Source organism: Procambarus clarkii, chromosome 80, assembly GCF_040958095.1.
Source record: "Procambarus clarkii isolate CNS0578487 chromosome 80, FALCON_Pclarkii_2.0, whole genome shotgun sequence".
Taxonomy (NCBI): domain Eukaryota; kingdom Metazoa; phylum Arthropoda; class Malacostraca; order Decapoda; family Cambaridae; genus Procambarus; species Procambarus clarkii.
The window spans coordinates 15,175,084-15,195,191 of NC_091229.1; the positions used below are offsets into that span (position 1 = coordinate 15,175,084).

General features: G+C 41.4%; 1 protein-coding gene across 1 annotated transcript; it reads right to left on the minus strand.

Moving 5' to 3' along the window:
• Window positions 1-1,482: 1,482 nt before the first annotated feature.
• On the minus strand, window positions 1,483-2,058 carry LOC138357881 (uncharacterized). Its single transcript, XM_069315045.1, has one exon. The coding sequence runs from the start codon at window positions 2,056-2,058 to the stop codon at window positions 1,483-1,485; it is 576 nt and encodes a 191-aa protein (XP_069171146.1).
• Between the last annotated feature and the right edge of the window lie 18,050 nt (window positions 2,059-20,108).

Consider the following 20,108-nt stretch of genomic DNA (forward strand, 5'->3'; position numbering starts at 1 on the left):
GGTGAAGATGAACAACTCATTCCTCTGGAAGTAGAGGTGGTCTCGAATAAGGACATACTCTGTCATCGTACCTCTGGCAGTTTACACAGGATTTAATTATAGACTTTACAGTTTGATGACCTTAGGGTAGCCAGAACTGTTGTCTTAAGTCTGTGAGTGTATCTAATACCCAACCATGCAGAGTGTTGTGTTTGTGTATGTGTAACACAATTAGCTTGCTTATTATGGTGACAAGGAAGCAATATTGTATTTTTTCCTTCCAGATCTATGTCCACATGCTGTAAGTGGCCTCCGCACTTTATTAGATTGTGATTGTGTCAATCCAGAAACCCAGATCATTTTGAAGTTTCTCAGGGACATTGTCTAATTCCATCCCAAATGTATCTGTTTGGGCACTTTTGATCCAAGTACCTTAAGAAGACTAGGGAATTAATGCTTGATTCCTATTTCCTTTAGAAAACCAAACACCACTTGGGTGATACCTAGTAGTTTGTTCAGTTCAGAGTACCGATTAAGATCAATTACCAATGTCCGAGGTGGTTCTGGATTCTCAGTGGGAACAGTGACATTGGTCACAATGACTTGTGGCTTTTGTTCAGGCCACTGGTCGCTGATTAGCCTCTGAGGTCCATTGAACATCATCTCTGCTTTGGTTAATTGCCGTAAAGTCAGGCCTCTGGAGAGATAGTCAGCTGGATTCTCCTTGGTGGGTACATGTCTCAGTTTGTACCCTGCTGATAACTCTCGTATTTTCTTAACGTGGTTATTCACATAAGGATTTTTACTGTTATTATTTCTCACTGTAGCACTGCCTCATTATCTGACCGTACCAGTGTTTCTTAAAAGTGGATGTTCTGTAAGGCCTTGATCAGATAATGAGCCAATCTTACTCCTAACAGTAGAGTTGTTAACTCCAGTTGTGGTAATGATCATTTCTTTAACGGTGCCACTCTAGCTTTTCGTGTGAGCAAATTGGCTTGCCCATTTGATGCCAGGTAAGCTACTGTACCATTGGTCTTTCCTGAGGCATCACATAACAAATGTAGCTTAATTGGCTGTTTTTCATTTACTGTGTTCCGAGGGAACTTTACAGACTCTAGGATACTTAGATCCTTCACTAGCCCGGACCCTTTTCTTGTAAGGCAACTAGGTGTTAGAAGCCTATCTTTTGTTGCCAACATTCCTGCATTATCAACTTCCCATTTATCAAGATTGGACTTAATAGTCCCAATGGGTCGAAGGGTTTGCTGACTTGGGATAGTAGTTTCATCATTGTTAGGTTGGTGGTATCTGGTTCCTCCGACTTGGTCAACTGATCTGCTCTCGTATCCCATTCGACACCTAGTACCTTTGTCTTCTCGGGTACCTTGTAGTTGGGAAATTCTGTTTCAATCAGTTGATATAATTTGGTATTGTTGGAGACCCACGACTGGAGAGGCATATTTGCTCCCATTAATTTTCGACTGGCCTCGTGGTATATATTCAGCAGTTTACTTTCACTGCTAGTTGTTCCTTGGAAATTGTCCACATACAGGTTGTTGCTAATTTCAGTTTTATTTGGCTATTAGACTTCTTCAAGTGCGTGTCTAAAGTTGCTTGAAGCTGAAACGGCAAAGAAGTAGCACCAAACAAAACTGACACAAACCTGTAAGTGATTAATTCACTGTTTGGATCGTTACGGTCCTTGATCCATAGGAACTTTGTGTAATTACGGTCTTCTTCTTGGAGACCTACCCTAAGGAATGCCTTACTGATGTCGGCTGTGTATGCATAAGTCCTGATGCGGAATTTTAACAGCACGTCGTATAGTCTTTGAGTCAGGCTAGGGCCAGTTTGAAGGCAGTCATTCAACGAAACACTACTCTGTTTGGTCTTAGCACTGCAGTTAAATACTATCTTTATTGGGGTAGTAGCCGAATTCCTCAGTACAACATGGTGCGGCAGGTAGTGTCCTTCCTTAGGGTCATCATTAGTTACAACTTTGATGAATTTGTTATCGAGTTGTTGTTGGATTATATCATACAATTTTAAGTTTTCAGGATGTCTATTTAAGTGCATCACCTGTGACCTTAATTGGTTTTGTGCTTGAAATGGTTTACGGGTATCTGAGGGGTGATTCAGCTTCCATAGTAACCAGACCCCAGTATTGATTGTCTCTAGTGACAACTGAGATCAGGTATTGTTTGTAAGTCCAGTCATCATCTGGACTAGGTTGTTCAGAGACAATGCGTAGAGTTGCTAGATCCCATAATTTATGTACAGGGAGATCAAACTCATCTTCGGACATGTCTCTGAATTGTAGTGGTGTTTATTCACCTAGTCATGCAACCATCACTGGGGTGACTTGTAGGTGGTCTACAGGTGTGGGTTGCTTCAGCCTTAATACTGGCCTGTTAGCAAATGGCCTCCTGCAGACGTTAACAGGTTCATTCCCTGCTGTTTATCTTTTAATTTGATAAACATATGGTAGACATCTGAGCCTACTAGGATTCCAATAGTAGAGAGGTGTCTCCCATTTTCCTTAAATTAGTAATGGATGCTATAGAATGTTAACGTGTGTGTTGGATTTCCGAAAAACACCTCCCAGTCTCCTTCCACTCCCCATCCACACGTGACTGCATCAAGTGATCTACACGTGACCGCATCAAGTGATACACATGTCACTGCATCAAGTGATCCATCACCCAACATAGCTGCTCCTCCCCTGGTGAAGAACCTTGCATTTCTCAACATCAAACCACATTTTGCCACTTCTAAGCGAATCGCTGAAGTTCAAATCTGCCTGCAGATGGCCAGAGACATCCCCCCACCAAGCTGTAGCTCCCCCACATGCACCCAGGCCTCTACGCCTTATTATTATTAACATCTTTATTGACAAAAAACTAATTAAAGTTTTGCCTGAGGAATTCAATTAGGTCTTATTAGAGTGAGGATAATGCTGGTATTCACTGTCACACAGGACAGAGGATCATACACAAGACAATAGGTCTAAACTGTAGGCTGTAGCACATATCATGGTTACAATCAACTACATTAGACAGTTTACATGTTTCAACTTACGAATATGTAAATACAACTTTCTGTTGTGCATTGACACACATGGGCAGGGATCTATTCTTATGAGATGTAGTTTAAAAAATAAAATAAAGTTGTTCTTCATTCTTTAAAATGGACAAGCAAATTGAGGGTAAATGGCCTCTATATACACCGTTTAAGAAAAGCAGCTATTGACCACCGGCCGAGAGGACAGGAAGGAGCCGGTCGGCCGAGCGGACAGCACGCTGGACTTGTGATCCTGTGGTCCTGGGTTCGATCCCAGGCGCCGGCGAGAAACAATGGGCAAAGTTTCTTTCATCCTATGCCTCTGTTACCTAGCAGTAAAATAGGTACCTGGGTGTTAGTCAGCTGTCACGGGCTGCTTCCTGGGGGTGGAGGCCTGGTCGAGGACCGGGCCGCGGGGACACTAAAGCCCCGAAATCATCTCAAGATAACCTCAAGAAGATAACCACCATCAAAATGTCCACCGCCTCAGCATTCTCCGTTTAACCGGTCCACCAAATTTCCGGCACACCAATGGTCTCTATGCCCTCAACCAGTTCAACCACAGTTCAACCACACAGATATACAGGTATACAACCATACAGAGACGTTAGAAGGAACTTTTTCAGTGTCAGAGTAGTTAACAGATGGAATGCATTGGGCAGTGATGTGGTGGAGGCTGACTCCATACACAGTTTCAAAATGTAGATATGATAGAGCTCAGTAGGCTCAGGAACCTGTACACTTGTTGAGTGACAGTCGAGAGGCGGAACCAAAGAGCCAGAGCTCATCCCCCGCAAGCACAACTAGGCGAGTACAACTAGGCGAATACACACACACACCACTTGCGGGGCTGCTCACCTCACGACCAACGACGACAAACAACGCTAAACCAATAGACACAGATTAACAGAAACAATAGAATGACACAAAGAGAAACTCAAAGAAACGTATGGACTCAGAAAAAAAAAACAATCAAGAGACTCACAATAAGAGGAAATAAACTCAAAGAAAATAGACTAAAATTAAGCTAGACAAACAAGCTCAGTCTATGAGAAATAATATACACAAACAAACAATGCCCATAGACTAACAGAGGCAATAGGCTAAAATCTTCGAGACACAATAGGCTCTGACTAATAAGATGTCATGACCTCATGATCCACAGCATCGCTGGTCAACCATGGCCTGGCCAAGCTTCAATGTGTCTAAGGTAAAGTGAAAAAGGCTGGTTAAAACAACGTCAGTTTACTGGGACATATAAACAGGTCACCGTAAAACAATGAGAACTACGTTCTCTATGTACACCAATATACAACTAGTATACAACTGATACTCTAATCACAACAAGGAGCTTAAACACAGCACAAATAATCACATTAAGGAACTTAAACACAACTATCGAAATCAGTCACAGGTATTAACGGCACACACTTGGGACTAGGTGACACCAACCAGGCTCCAACCCGGCGCAGTGGTACACTAACCCAAGTAACAGGATGAAGGTGTCATGCATTAATAAGTAGTGGGTGAGGAACCCGTAACGTACTACAACACAATAACAATCACCTACGATCCTCAGGTACCCATCTCAACACAAAATCACCTATCTTGAGGTATTCTTGAGATGATTTCGGGGCTTAGTGTCCCTGCGGCTCGGTCCTCGACCAGGCCTCATCCCCCAGAAAGCAGCCCGTAGCAGCTGTCTAACTTCCAGGTACCTATTTACTGCTAGGTAACAAGGGCATCAGGGTGAAAGAAACATTTTGCCTATCTGTCTCCGCCTCCACCGGGGATCAAACCGGAACCTCAGGACTTCGAATTCGAAACACTGTTCACTCAGCTGTCAGGCGCCTACCACATAGCTGATGTACTTCGGTAGCCTGATCCACTATAAGAAAAGCGTTACTCTTATATATACACTAGTAAACAATGAACAAGAAACAGCACAACTCAAGAGCTGGACGTCCCACGTCCGCCTATCTGGGAGATCAAGAGGGTAGTGACTGGCCCAGGGCCGAGCCGCCCGAGAATGACTTTCTTACCAACTTGGCAAATCACCCCAACTTTCTTCTCCACATATCAGAAGCTCAAAACCAACATATTACTTCTAATTCATACAATACCTAAGTATATACAATATACAACCTTCTCCACAGGAGAGTATCAATCAAAACTCAAGGTATACCAGAATATATCGTGATATATGCTAAAACACATAAGGAAGTTATTTCTACTACACCTGGTAATACTGGCTGGAGACGGTTTACCAAGGGGGTCGGGGGAGGGGGGATATGGGAGGATTGCCAGCAGTTACCGGTCGATCGTTATACCTACGTTGTTTAAGACATAGATCACAATATATCCTAGTCATACCTCAAGTATATACAAATCTACATAATAATATATACACGATAATAATATATAACATTCCAATACGTAGACAGCTGCAGCACCCTTTCAGCGCCTGCTACCCTTTTATTATTAGGATGGGTATCACTAGTTGCCCCCCCCCCCACCTGAAGGGTCTTCAAAATTCCCTGTGAACCTTGGCATGAGCTGATCGGCATGCCTTTTCCAATTAATGTTCCCAAAACTGTGCACTTGCACGGTGACATCCCTGTGTCCCAAGACTTCCCTAATATTCCCTTCCACCCAGGCCTTTCCACTTCCAAAATTCCTTGCATATACTGCATCCCCCTCATTAAACAACAATTCCTCTCCCTGAGCCAACTGACTGGCCAAGCTAGTTACCGATTTCTGTTTATTGGGATCTGTCTTTACTGCTTCCATGTGCACTTTAAAGTGTCTATTAAACAGTAATTCAGAAGAAGATTTACCAGTAGTAGAATGAACAGTTTTCCTTTGATTATATAAAAATCTACAAAGTCTGGTATTAATAGTACCTTCCGTAAACCGCTTTAACCCTTCTTTCAAGGATCTCGCTGCTCTCTCTGCTAGACCATTTGAAGAAGGATTATAGGGGCAGGTGTTACATGTTTAATACCATTTTTTCTAAAAAAAAATCTCCATTTCCACAGAAACAAAATAAGGAGCATTGTCTGACGCAACCATGTCTGGTAATCCAAAATGTTTTCCTTAGCAGTTGACAAGTTACAGATGAAGTGGTGGAGTTACACACATGAACATCCAGAAATTTGGTGTATGAATCCACCACCACTAAGTCATATTTGTTATCCATAGGTCCCGCATAATCTATATGAAGTCTCGACCAGGGTTTTCCAGTGCATGGCCATGAAAGTACCGGGGCCTGTGGTTTCTGATAATTCTTAAAGCAAATATGACAATTTTTTGTTACCTCAGCAATATTCTGGTCTATTTTTGGCCACCAAACCCAACTTCTAGCTTCTGCTTTCATAGCATTTATGCCATTATGGTCTAGATGCAGCTGTTCCAAAATCTTACATCTCAGTTCCCCAGGCACCACCACTCTATTCTTATACAAGAGTAACCTCCTAGTGAATACTAAGGTCAGCCTTCACTGCAGCATACTCTGACAATAACAACTTATCATTCCAACCATATTTGACATATTTCATCAACATATGTAATTTAGAATCTCTACCAGTTGCCTTCCTAATAGTCTGGAATGAAATATCCTCAAAAGACATAGATTCCAACAGGATAACATACTCCATTGGAATACGGAAATTCAATTCTTCTGTCACAGGCAATCTACTTAATGCATCAGCTACTATGTTATCCTTGCCTGGCTTAAACTCTAAATCATACTCAAACTGAGAGAGTAGTAATGCCCATCTTTGAATTCTAGAATTCATAGAATTAAAATTTGAATTCTAGCATTGGCATTAACTGGAATCTGCTTACCTCTGCCAAACAATCCTAGCAGGGGTTTATGGTCTGTTCTAGCAAGAAATTTCCTCCCCAGCAGAAAATACCTCAGTTTTTTACAGCATATACCAAAGCTAAGGCTTCTTTATCTAACTGAGAATAATTCTGTTCCGCAGGAGATAATTTCTTGCTAGCAAAATATACTACTTTATCCTGACCATCTACTTCCTGTAATAATACACAATCCACTCCTACTGGGGAAGCATCTACCTCCAGTTTTAAAGGGAGTCTACCAGTAAAATTAGTGAGCACTGGAGAATTGATCAATACTTGCTTAATATTCCTGAATGCATTTTCCTCTCTTGCTGCCCACTTAAATCTAGCCCCTTTTTCAACAATTCATACAAGGGTGCTAATTTTGTTGAAAAGTTCTTCACGAACTTACAAAAATATGTAACCATCCCAACAAAAGACTGTACTTCCCCAACTGATGTTGGGTCTGGGGCATCTATTATAGCCGCTACATTTTTGTGAGAAGGAGTAAAGCCCTTACCTGAAATATGGTACCCCAGGTATTCAATGGCCTTGGTCTTCAACGTTGTTTTTCCCTTATTAATCTTCACATTGTGCTCTTGCAAAAGATTCAAAACCTGTTCTACTATCGCATCATGTTCTTCCTCATTCTCTCCACATACAATAATGTCATCTAAAAAACTAGCCACACCTTCAATGTTTACTAACAACTGGGACATAAATCTCTGAAAAATTGCTGGAGACGAGGAGAGTCCAAAAGGAAGTCTTTTATACTTAAATAACCCCTTGTGGGTATTAATCACTAACAATTTCTGGCTCTCCTCCTCTACAGGAATTTGCAAACAAGGCATCTTTCAGGTCAATCTTAGAAAAGATTGCCCCCTTGCAGACCACTGACAACAACTCATCTATCTTAGGTAAAGGGTACTTCTCACAGTGTATGCGGTTGTTCAGTTCCTTGAAGTCTGCACAGATTCTCAAGGATTTCCGATCTGCCTTCAACACTGGTACAATTGGGGCTGCCCACTCACTATGTGTAAGTGGCTCTAAGATGCCTTCTGCCACAAGCCTTTCCAGGTCTGATTCTACCAATTGCTTGTAATGAAACGGAACTGTTCTTGCAATGAAAAATTTAGGTGAAGCCCCACTTTTCAGATGAATTTTTGCCACCATGCTATTAATTGGCTTATCTGCCTCCACTGAACATTTATCTAACATATGTTCGGCACTTTTAATTGTTTTAACTATCGACAATTCATCTAGGCACGCCAAGAAAATTCCCACTTTTTCCATGAGATCCTTACCACATAGGCTAGGATTATGTGAATTCACTACATAAAAATCCTGGACAATTTCTTTTTCATTATAGCCTATTTTTGCCGACACCTTGCAATAGACCTTAATCAGTATATTATCATATACACTTAATGATGTTTTACTTAGTTTTACATTCAATTGCAAGGTATCTGCCCAATCTCTAGACAATGTTGACACTGCAGCACCAGTGTCCAGTTCCAAGGGAACTAACTTCCCATCAATTACAAAATTCACCACTTGTGACTTCACTGAACATACATTTTCTTTCACCGAATATAGTCGGTTTTCCTCACCTGCAGCTTCTTCAGACTGGTTACCTTCCTCTACTGCCTTGACCACAGTACCACTACCTCTTCTTCCTGCATTCCCTGGTCGTCTCCTCTCCCAGGCCTTGCTGTTCCTGTTCAGGTATTCTCTACACACTTCAAGTGTCCCTCCTTGTTACAAAAGTTGCACTTGCTACTACTGTGATTGTACCCACAGTGTTTACATCTTGTCTGGCTTTGTACGACCATAATTTCCTGACTAGATTTCTTACTTCCAAAAGCCCTTTCCAGGTTCAAAAGCTCGAGCAGTGTCCATGAAGTCATCTATTGTAGCTCCACGTTTTCTGTCACCAGGTTAGGGAAAAATATCTCATTTTCCACTGCCATGAACAACTAGTCCCTAACCCGGCCGGCAAACTGTGCTCCGAAGTTGCAGTGGTTAGCCAACGCCTTCAATTCCGCATATAAATCCTGTACAGAGTCCTGCTTCTTTTTCGTCCTCTTCTAGAAATACATCAAACTCTTGTGATATGAAGGTTTCACTACATAATGACGTTTAAGCAGTGTAATCAGGTCTACATAGGTCTTCGTGTGGGGTAGCTCTGGTGTACACAAGTTACCCAGAACACTATATACTTCTGTACCCAGTGAAACTAAGGGTACCAGTTTCTTGTTGGCGTCCTTAATCTCACGGTACTGAAAGTTTGCTTCCAACAGGCTGAGCCACAGGTCCAACGAGATCTTGGTGGCATTAAATGGCTCCATTGAGATGAGCAGGGTAGCCATGGCCACACAGTGGGTTGCACAACTCTCTGTTGTATACCATTCGTCCACCCGTCCATCCACACAGCGTACCCTGCTCTCTCCTGATCCTCACACCGTCTCGTACCCAGGCTCTCTGCCTTCGGTGTTTAATAATCCTTGTCGCCACTGTTACGTTTAAGGCAGAAGAGAAACAATCTTCGTCCACATGGTTTATAGTCAACAACAACCAACAACAAGTATCCGGTACATAACTTACTATTTGCAAGTTGATAAACAAAAGAGCATCTGCTCAAAACGTGCTACACTTAACATCTTAATCCTAACAGGTGCTTCGTTACCTTTATATTGTATGTGTATTGTATGTTTGGTTTTTTTACAAATAAAAAGAAAAAAATAGTGAGGAAAGGGAGTCGGAAATAATTAAGCTGTCTACTTCAGTGTTGTCAATAATTTCGACTGCTACCAGTATTTCTACCAACTCGGCTTGCATTGTGGACGCCCAGTTACTAATTCTTATATTCCTAAGGAATTGTGCTGCCATCGGGCTGATGAGCAATAACAGCACTTCCTGCCCTCTCTGTAGCTGTATTAAGTGATCCATCAGTGTATATGGTCTGTGCAATGTTGTTTTCAGCTTGTATATTGTGAATGTGTTCTATGGTGCTTAATTTAGCAGCAAGCTGAGCATGAGGGTTGTTTGTGATTAGTTTCTTAGTGGGGTATGCAGGGGTCAGGGTGTCAAATGGTACTATCTGCCAGGGTGGAAGGAAGTGCTGTACTCTTTCATCTGTATATACATCGTGCAGTCCCTTCATTTTAATATGAGTGGCAGTTCTTTGAATCCATTTAGACTCGCTAGTTCCATTTCGTATGTGTTCTAACAGTGCAACTGACACAATGTTTTAGTTATCACGCAGCAGGTTTAGTCCCATCATAAGATTGATTTCATATGCAGGCGATGAGTCACAATAACGTGGCTGAAGTAATCAGTTACGACTCACAATCGACTTGAGAATGGTCCAGGACGGACCGAAACGTCGTCGTCCCTTCACCTTCTAGTGTGTGGTCTGGTCAACATTGATTTCAAATATTCTATCTCGAATGCTAAGTATATTTAATTCTTTCCGCATGTTGAGAACTTTGGTAGTTATAGGACAGCCAAGTATAATTCTGAGTGCTTCATTTTGCATTTTTTCCAGTCTATCAATACTTTTGCCATTCTGCAGGACCAAAGCTGGTGCATGATAGTCTATCAGAAACCTTATATACGCTAAATACATCATTTTTGCTATTCTAATATTAACACCATATTTCGGGCTGTACCCCACTACAATTCTGAGAGCCTTGAGTCTGTCTCTACATTGTTGATGTTCCTGTTCACCGCTGCCCACTGGATGGAGGGCGGTGTGCAGGACAGTTAGTTTAGTTTAGTTTATTTATTATGCACCCCATACCCATCTTGTGGGCAGTAGTGGAAAGGGTTACAGAGGCACATAATGGGCTCAGGGACTGAACCCCACAATTCATTTAGCTAAGCAAGTTACAATCTTGATGAGCTAGTTACAAAATTCAATATAAGTCGTCACATCAACAATGGGTTCGAGATCGACCTCAAGTACAGGTTCTAAATTAAATAACTGACATATGTGGAGAGCTAGTGTCACAATTGATATGTTTGTCCTGCACACCGCCCCCCATCCAGTGGGCAGCGGTGGATAGGTTACAATCACTTAGTTACTAGTGTGCAGGACAAACATATCAATTGTGACACTAGCTCTCCACATATGTCAGTTGCTTAATTTAGAGACGGTACTTGTGGTCAATCTCGAGCCTATTGATGATGTAACGATGTGCTTTGAATTTTGTAACTCGCTCATCAAGACTGTAACATGTTTATCTAAATGAATTGTGGGGTTCAGTACCTGAGCCATTATGTCTCTCTCTGTAACCCTTTCCGCTACCGCCCACAAGATGGGCATGGGGTGCATAATAAATGAACTAAGCTATTCTTCCACTTACGAGCTATTGAGTAAGTGATTTGCTGCCCCGCCACTGGAGGGGGTAGTCGTCGTGGCTTGAGCTCTGCAGTCGTTCCCTAGTGCTGCGTGAGGGAGGGCGTTGTTTGCTGTGTCAGCACCAGGGGTACCCCCTACCCTCTGTTCGCCGGACCGTTGGTTTGAGTTTTCTGGACGTGCGTCATACCTTGCTCTTGAGGTTGTTCTGCTCTATATGATACGTGTTAGTGTGGCCGATGTGTATGGGATCCTGCTGTTAACTACCCACCGGGCGCTTGTGAAGTTTCCCTCCGCGGCAGTGTATCGGAAATTCGTGGACCACTATGATGGGCGGTCGTTTACGCTCCCTGGGGACGGTGGTACCGTCGCTATTTCAGACCGCTGATGCTCTGTGACATGTGGCGCTGATTAGTGTGCCCTTCCAGTTCTCGGAGGCCCTGCTTCGGAGGTACTTTGGCCAATTTGGGACTGTAGTTTCCCTCCGTATGAACTCCGTCTCTTCCGACAGGTGGCGTGGAGTCTCATGTGGTACCCGAACTCTTGCATTGCAGCTCAAATCCCCCTGTTCCATCCACGATTACCTTGATGGGGTACACTATGCGGGATTTTTTTGCATTACAGCCAAGAACATATTTTCGTTGTGGGCTTGAAGGGCACCAGGCAGCCGCTTGTACTGGGGTGGCAGCTGCACTAATTAACTTATTTCGAGAAGAGGATTTTTCCCTGTTGGCGGCTCAGGGTCTGTTGCCTTGTGATGAGGTGGGTAGGGAGGGTTCCTTGCTGTCTACTGACCCGATGGTGGTCCCGGGTTCCTTGGCTGGTGGGGCCGGTGTGTACGAGTGGTGGTGCATGTGATGAGGTGGTGGTGTGTACGACCCTGCCCCCGCAGTCGTTCACTTTAATTCGGAGGGATTCTTCGCCTTTGCGCGCCTCTTCTCCTCTGCCTCTTCCGACGTCATTACAGGCTCCCTCGCCTGTGGGGGTTCCTTTATTCCACCAGCCACGTCTGTTGGTTCTCCGGTTCCGATGTCCTTGGTGGGTGGCGGCCTCGTCCCCACGTCGTTGAGGCTGACATTCTACGTGGTCGTGCTCCCCCGGGCTTTAGGACAGCCTGCCACCGGCTCTTCTCAGGCGCCACTTACAGGGGTTGACAGCTCAGACGATCAACGGCCTGTCCCTAAGCGTTTTAGTAAGGGATGCGTCGCCTCCCCGTGCGTTGCCTTACGAGTGTGACGATGCAGTTGAAGATGCTGTGGGTGACTGTGCTGATTCCTTTGTCTGCCCCTGCGCCTCCTGCTGGTGGCTTCCCTCCGTGGGCGGTTGCCTCCTGGTGATCGTGAACTCGTCGTGGTGTTGACGATAGATGTGCGCAGAGGGGCCTCTGCTCCTGTTCCCGTTGGCCGGGGCCCTGGCACGTCTGAGGTTCCCCCTGCACATGGCCCTGTGCGACGCCCGGAGAGGGGTCTCGTCCAGGCGCTAGTGCAAAACCCTGTGCGCCACCCTGTACGCTTCCAAGTGCGCAGTCCTGTGACCGGCCCCCTAGGAAGAAACATCTCTCGTTTCTCTCGTCCTCCTAGGAAGTGGGTTGTGTTCCATGGAATTCACCCTTTGGACTGTGAAATTGATGACCTGGTGCGTCCTGGTCCTTGGAACTCTTCTTCCATTTAGGTTCCGCAGGCGCGGAGTTTTGTTATTGGAGTGCCGGACTTAATGCCTCAGACTTGTGCAGCTCCTGGTCGTCCGATCTTTGAGGACGAACTGGTGGTTTGGGAAGCTTACTGCTTATACTTTCCGGCGCAAGAGTAACCGGATGAGTATGAGTGATCCGTGTGGTTGGTTTATGTGTGTGTTGTGTGTTGTTTCTTGTTTGTTTTTTGTACTGCTTGGTGTTTGCTCTTGTATGTGTGTGTGTGTGGTTTGTTTCCCGGTGCCTACGTGCACAAGTGGGTGTCCTTGTGTGTTTGTGCGTGTGTGGTGTGGGTGTTTGTTCCTGGCTCCAGCCTGGGCCTTGTGTGTTGTTGTCTGTTCATGTATTTCACTGGTTTTCTGTATTTATTTTCTGTTGTTTCCTGTAGTTATATATTTTTGCCTCTGTGGTTTCGGAGGCCTGTTGTTATTATGTACTGTTATGCACCTGTGTTTGGGTTGTAGGGCTGGTTATGATTGTGTGTTATTTTTCTGTATTTCTGTACTTACGGTTTTGTGGATGTGAATATGTTTTATGTTATTTATTTCTTGTGCTGTTTATTTGTAACGTTTTGTTTTTTGTAATGTATCCAGTGCCCGTTTAGGGGTTTTCTGTTTGTGCTTTGTGTCATGTATTTTCATTCTTGGTTATTATTGTGTATGTCATTGTTGATCACAGCTCTCTTGCGGATGTCATTCACTGAATTGAATTGCATTGAATTTCAAATTATGTAGACGTACAAAGGAACCAAAGCACAAGTTGACTTGCATGCATTTCTTGTTGCAAATAGAGTGGCGAGAGACATGAGCAAAGTTATACGTAATAGACATTGAGAAGAGTTCCTACAAAGTATAAATGAGCAAACAACACTTGTTGAAGTTTGGGAAAAGATACGAAAAATTTCTAGAAGCAGCCCAACCAAACCGCTGCACCAGAGCTCACTAGAACAAGCAAACATTCTCCTTGATCAATGGGCACAAACATCAAGCTACGACTCACTCTCAATTAACATACAGAACAAACTTAACGACACACGTTCCAACAGACAACGAACCATCAATCTTGCCTGTACAGCTATCGACGTGTCGGATCTTAATAATGTAACTAAATGGGAATTAAATCGTGAGCTAAAGATGGACAAATCAACTGCTCCTGGAGAGGATGGAATTACTTACAGTTTACAGAGATTAGTCTCACAAGTACCAGGTAATCCACTTCTAGTGTTATACAGAATGAGTTTAAGTGAAGGAGTATTGCCTGATGCTTGGACAAAGGGTGTCATTGTTCCTATCTCCAAACCACATTCAAATAATTATAGACTCATATCTCTAATATTATGTGTTTGTAAAGTGCTTTAACGCATTGTCCTTAACCGACTCGTGTATCGTATAGAGGCACTTTTTTTTCTTTTTATTGATAAGCACATTAAATACACATAAAAACAACCTGGCAAAAAAGCGCACAAGCAGTGATCCAGAAAGCACAGAAGAAAACAAGAGAACAGCAGAGAAAGGAAACACAAAAACTGAAAAACAAAACAAGCACATAACAGGAAACGCGGAAAAAACACTGAAATGACATCGTACAAAATACCAATTAATTATCTAGTCACACAAGCCAGCCTTGTGTCACCCTGTACGCTTCCAAGTATATATATATATATATATATATATATATATATATATATATATATATATATATATATATATATATATATATATATATATATATATATATAATGTCGTACCTAATAGCCAGAACGCACTTCTCAGCCTACTATGCAAGGCCAAATTTGTCTAATAAGCCAAGTTTTCATGAACTAATTGTTTTTCGACTACCTAACCTAACCTAACCTAACTTTTCGGCTACTTAATCTAACCTAACCTATAAAGATAGGTTAGGTTAGGTTAGGTAGGGTTGGTTAGGTTCGGTCATATATCTACGTTAATTTTAACTCCAATAAAAAAAATTGACCTCATACATAATGAAATGGGTAGCTTTATCATTTCATAAGTAAAAAATTAGAGAAAATATATTAATTTAGGAAAACTTGGCTTATTAGGCAAATCGGGCTTTGCGTAGTAGGCTGAGAAGTGCGTTCTGGCTACTAGGTACGACATATATATATATATATATATATATATATATATATATATATATATATATATATATATATATAGCCAGAACGTCGGCCTACTATACAAGGCCCAATTTGCCTAATAAGACAAATTTTCCTGAAATTATATATTTTACGATTTTTTTTCTTATGAAATTATAAATCTGCCAATTTCATTATGTGTAAGTTGTTTTGTTTAAATTTGAGTTAAAACTAACGTAGATATATGACCGAACCTAACCAACCCTACCTTACCTTGAGGTTACCTTGAGGTGCTTCCGGGGCTTAGCGTCCCCGCGGCCCGGTCGTCGACCAGGCATTCTGGTTGCTGGTCTGATCAACCAGGCTGTTGGACGCGGCTGCTCGCAGCCTGACATATGAGTCACAGCCTGGTTGATCAGGTATCCTTTGGAGGTGCTTATCCAGTTCTCTCTTGAACACTGTGAGGGGTCTGCCAGTTATGCCCCTTGTGTGTAGTGGAAGCGTGTTGAACAGTCTCGGGCCTCTGATGTTGATAGAGTTCTCTCTCAGAGTACCTGTTGCACATTTGCTTTTCAACGGGGGTATTCTGCACATCCTGCCATGTCTTCTGGTCTCATGTGATGTTATTTCTGTGTGCAGGTTTGGGACCAGCCCCTCAATTATTTTCCACGTGTAAATTATTATGTATCTCTCCCGCCTGCGCTCAAGGGAGTACAGATTTAGGCTCTTTAGTCGGTCCCAATAGTTTAGATGTTTTACTAAGTGGATTCTAGCAGTAAAGGATCTCTGCACGCTCTCCAGGTCAGCAATTTCTCCACCCTACCTAACCTATCTAAACCTAACCTAAACTAACACAACTACGTCAGTAATGTATGTTCTTAATATAATATAATAATAATAATTCAAATAAACTAATTGGAAACAATTTATTGAAATAAAGAAAATCACTCAGCCTATTAGGCAAAACGGGCCTTGCATAGTAGGCCGAGAAGTGCATTCTGGCTACTAGGTACGACATATATATATATATATATATATATATATATATATATATATATATATATATATATATATATATATATATATATATATATATATATATATATATATATGTCGTACCTAGTAGCCAGAATGCACTTCTCAGCCTACTATGCAAGGCCCGATTTGCCTAATAAGCCACGTTTTCATGAAATAATTGTTTTTCGACTACCTAACCTACCTAACCTAACCTAACCTAACTTTTTCGGCTACCTAACCTACCCTAACCTATAAAGATAGGTTAGGTTAGGTTAGGTAGGGTTGGTTAGGTTCGGTCATATATCTACGTTAATTTTAACTCCAATAAAAAAAAATTGACCTCATACACAATGAAATGGGCAGCTTTATCATTTCATAAGAAAAAAATTAGAGAAAATATATTAATTCAGGAAAACTTGGCTTATTAGGCAAATCGGGCATTGCATAGTAGGCTGAGAAGTGCATTCTGGCTACTAGGTACGACATATATATATATATATATATATATATATATATATATATATATATATATATATATATATATATATATAGACATATGTCTATATATATATATATATATATATATATATATATATATATATATATATATATATATATATATATATATATATATATATATATATATATATAGACATATGTCTATATATATATATATATATATATATATATATATATATATATATATATATATATATGATTAAATGAACATGAACATGAATGATTAAATTCTTGTACAGCCGCTAGCAGGCATAGCTTTTCGGGCAGGTCCTTAATCCTAATTTTCCCCTAAACGATTTCTGCCAAATCGTTTAGCAACCAGATACTCATTTACTGCTGGCTGAACAGAGGCTACAGTTAAGGATTGGTGCCCAGTCATTCCTCCCTGGCCAAGATACGAACTCAGGCCAAAGCGCTCGCGAAGCGCCGGGCGAGTGCTCTACTATTACCACGGAGCAGTCTCCGTGGTGTAGTGGTAAGACACTCGCCTGGCGTTCCGCGAGCGCTATGTCATGGGTTCGTATCCTGGCCGGGGAGGATTTACTGGGCGCAATTCCTTAACTGTAGCCTCTGTTTAACGCAACAGTAAAATGTGTACTTGGATGAAAAAACGATTCTTCGCGGCAGGGGATCGTATTCCAGGGACCATAGGATTAAGGACTTGCCCGAAACGCTACGCGTACTAGTGGCTGTACAAGAATGTAACAACTCTTGTATATATCTCAAAAAAATATTCATGTGGTCCATACTATAATCCAGGTGCTCTCAGGTCGAGCCGTGTGACTGGATCTGGCTAAGCAAGTTACAGTCGTTGATGAGTTAGATACAAATTTCAATACACATCGTTACATATGGTGTTTAAGCGTTACATTTTTGCAAAGCTACTAACACGCTTAGCGTTTTGGGCAATATTTTTGTATTTTTTAGACATATGACTAATATTTTTAGTAATGATAATATTGCCATTTGACTCATATATTTAGTAAATATGAAATTATATTTTTGTTTATACAAATGTTTTAATAAATACACTAAAAGTACATTGACTATATTTAAGAATAGTTTAGTTTACGTCATATGTTATGCTACCGATTCCAATTCTGTTAGCACTAGTTAAAAAAAAATAATCGTTTTTAAATGTTACAATTCTAATTTATGTTTTTAACAGTTAATTAAGCAAATAAAATATATCAACAACAAAAATTGCATTCTTTTATCATTTAATTAATTACCTGGTAATAACATAAAATATTGCAGCTATTTGTGAAGAAATATAATTTTTAAGGTTACCTGAACTTTTGAAATGTTATTATGACTTCTCTGGAGTACATTCTCTATTTTTAACGCCCATTATGGGACTTTTCATCTGAATCGATTTTGTTTATAATCTAACTTTTGTTGTTGTTGTTGATTTAAGGGCGACGACGATCGTGGGATCAGATGTTCCCTGGCGTACTCGATAAGGGTGAATCGCGAAGCCGGGAAAGGTGGAACGAGTGACGCCAATCACTAGAAACTATTATGCCATACGCAACTAAGCGCACAGTCAGGCAGATGATTGGGGGAGTCCCTCAGGGTGACAAGCACCGGCCCCGCCCCACACAGAGAACACCAGGTAGCAAAACCAAAACTCGGTCCCCAACTAAAACGCAAAAAGTCATCCAGCTTCCTCCGGCACAGCAGAAGCCAGTCGCCCACCACAACTGAGGGAACACCAGGAGCCCACCAACCCTCGGTGTGGGAACCGACCTGTGAGATTTATATTTATTTAATTTATATGAATTTATATTTACGTTAATTTGTATACTTCGATAGAAATTTGTATAATGTTAAGTGGACTGTATTTCTGCAATAATCTCATAATCTCACAAATCGATCCTCTACACATTAGGGGGGGTTTATATTTATATATATATATGCAGCCAATCAAACTACAAAATTAACTACATACATTGAAGAGGTTCCTTATCTTATAGTACAGCAGGTTAGTCCACCAGGTATAACTAGGGTGTAGACACCAAATTATCCTCTTTGAGGTAGCTTCCATCACCCAGTAACTGGTGCACATAATCTTGCATCCTCGTCTTGACCTGTCAAAAGGGCGCTAACTGTGAAGCCAGAATCCTATATATGACAAGTATTTCAGAGAAAACTGTACATGGAACATGAAGACCTGGCTTAATTACCTTTAGTTTGAGGCTTCCACGTGATCTAACCGGGTCACCCTATATCCTGACATTAATGGCCATAAATGAATGATAAACGGGTTTCGGATAGACACATAACTTGAATTTGTAGACAGCGTGTTGAAAATGGTACACCATTGGTTTCCATAACACTACGTCCAAGTAAATTTAACAGGAGCCGAATTTGCTCCCGTGTGAGCCTCTGGTCTCAATAAACAACAATGGCTGCCCTCCTCCTCACTCTGACGCCTGGCTTACATTGTCCACATTTCAGAAAGTGATAGAAGGGTCACATTTACTCTACTTTAATATTGATAATTAAGTTAATTTATATAAGATGTTTTTATGATGGTAAAGTCCAAAGACTAATGTATTTAAGAATAATTCCCAGCAGAATAGCTGGTGAATTATAATAGTATGTGGTGATGATATCCCGTTTTCTATAGACGGTAATTCCACTACAAGTTACGTTTTCTATGGGTAACTTGTTTATACAACACAGCTATTATCTGTATGATATTAAATGGTGTCGGATTTTCCGACATAATTCCCCAGGGGGCTGCTCACGGGTCGAAGTCCTATTTAGAACAGACGAACACCGATACTCCTCCTTCGAATTATTAGATTAATCACACATTTGTGTGTCTGTTCGTACAGGACGGATGTCCCGTACTAGAGTTGTAGGGGTTAGAAGTCTAATGCGATTTCATTTCCCTGTCAACTCTTGAAAGGCTAATATTCAAGCCTAATTACATATTATTTAACCCAGAAGACTGGATGTGATCAAGTACTACAGTCAAGTATGATTCAGGGACTGCAGTGAGATCAGTGACATTAGATATAACTTGAAGTTTGTTCAGGTAACTGGTCACTGATATATAAACACTGAGACCCATGGAATACATCTTGAATAAATAATAAATGTATCAAATCAGTCATCAGATTTATTGGGGTTTAATTTAGTTAATTGATTCAGAAGATTGAATAGCTCATCATTGAAGTAAAGTATGGTTCTGAGACTGCAGTGGGTTCAGTGACATTGGTCGCAGTGACTTGTAGCTGTTTTAGGCTACTGTTCACTGATTTGCCACTGAGGCCTCATGAACTCATCTTCAGCTTTAAATGATGATACTAACATCAACTTCTGTTGGTATAGTCAGCTGTAATCTCCTTAGTATAATGCTACTGGAGAAATATAATCAGCTGACAAATTTAGATCTCTACTGGTATTGTTTATCTGCAGGCATAGGTCTCTTCAGGCTTGATACTGGGCCTGAGAGTAATTTACCTCCTGCAGAGTTTAACATGGTTATACCCTGATATTTAGTAGGGCTACCGATGAATCGATGACAA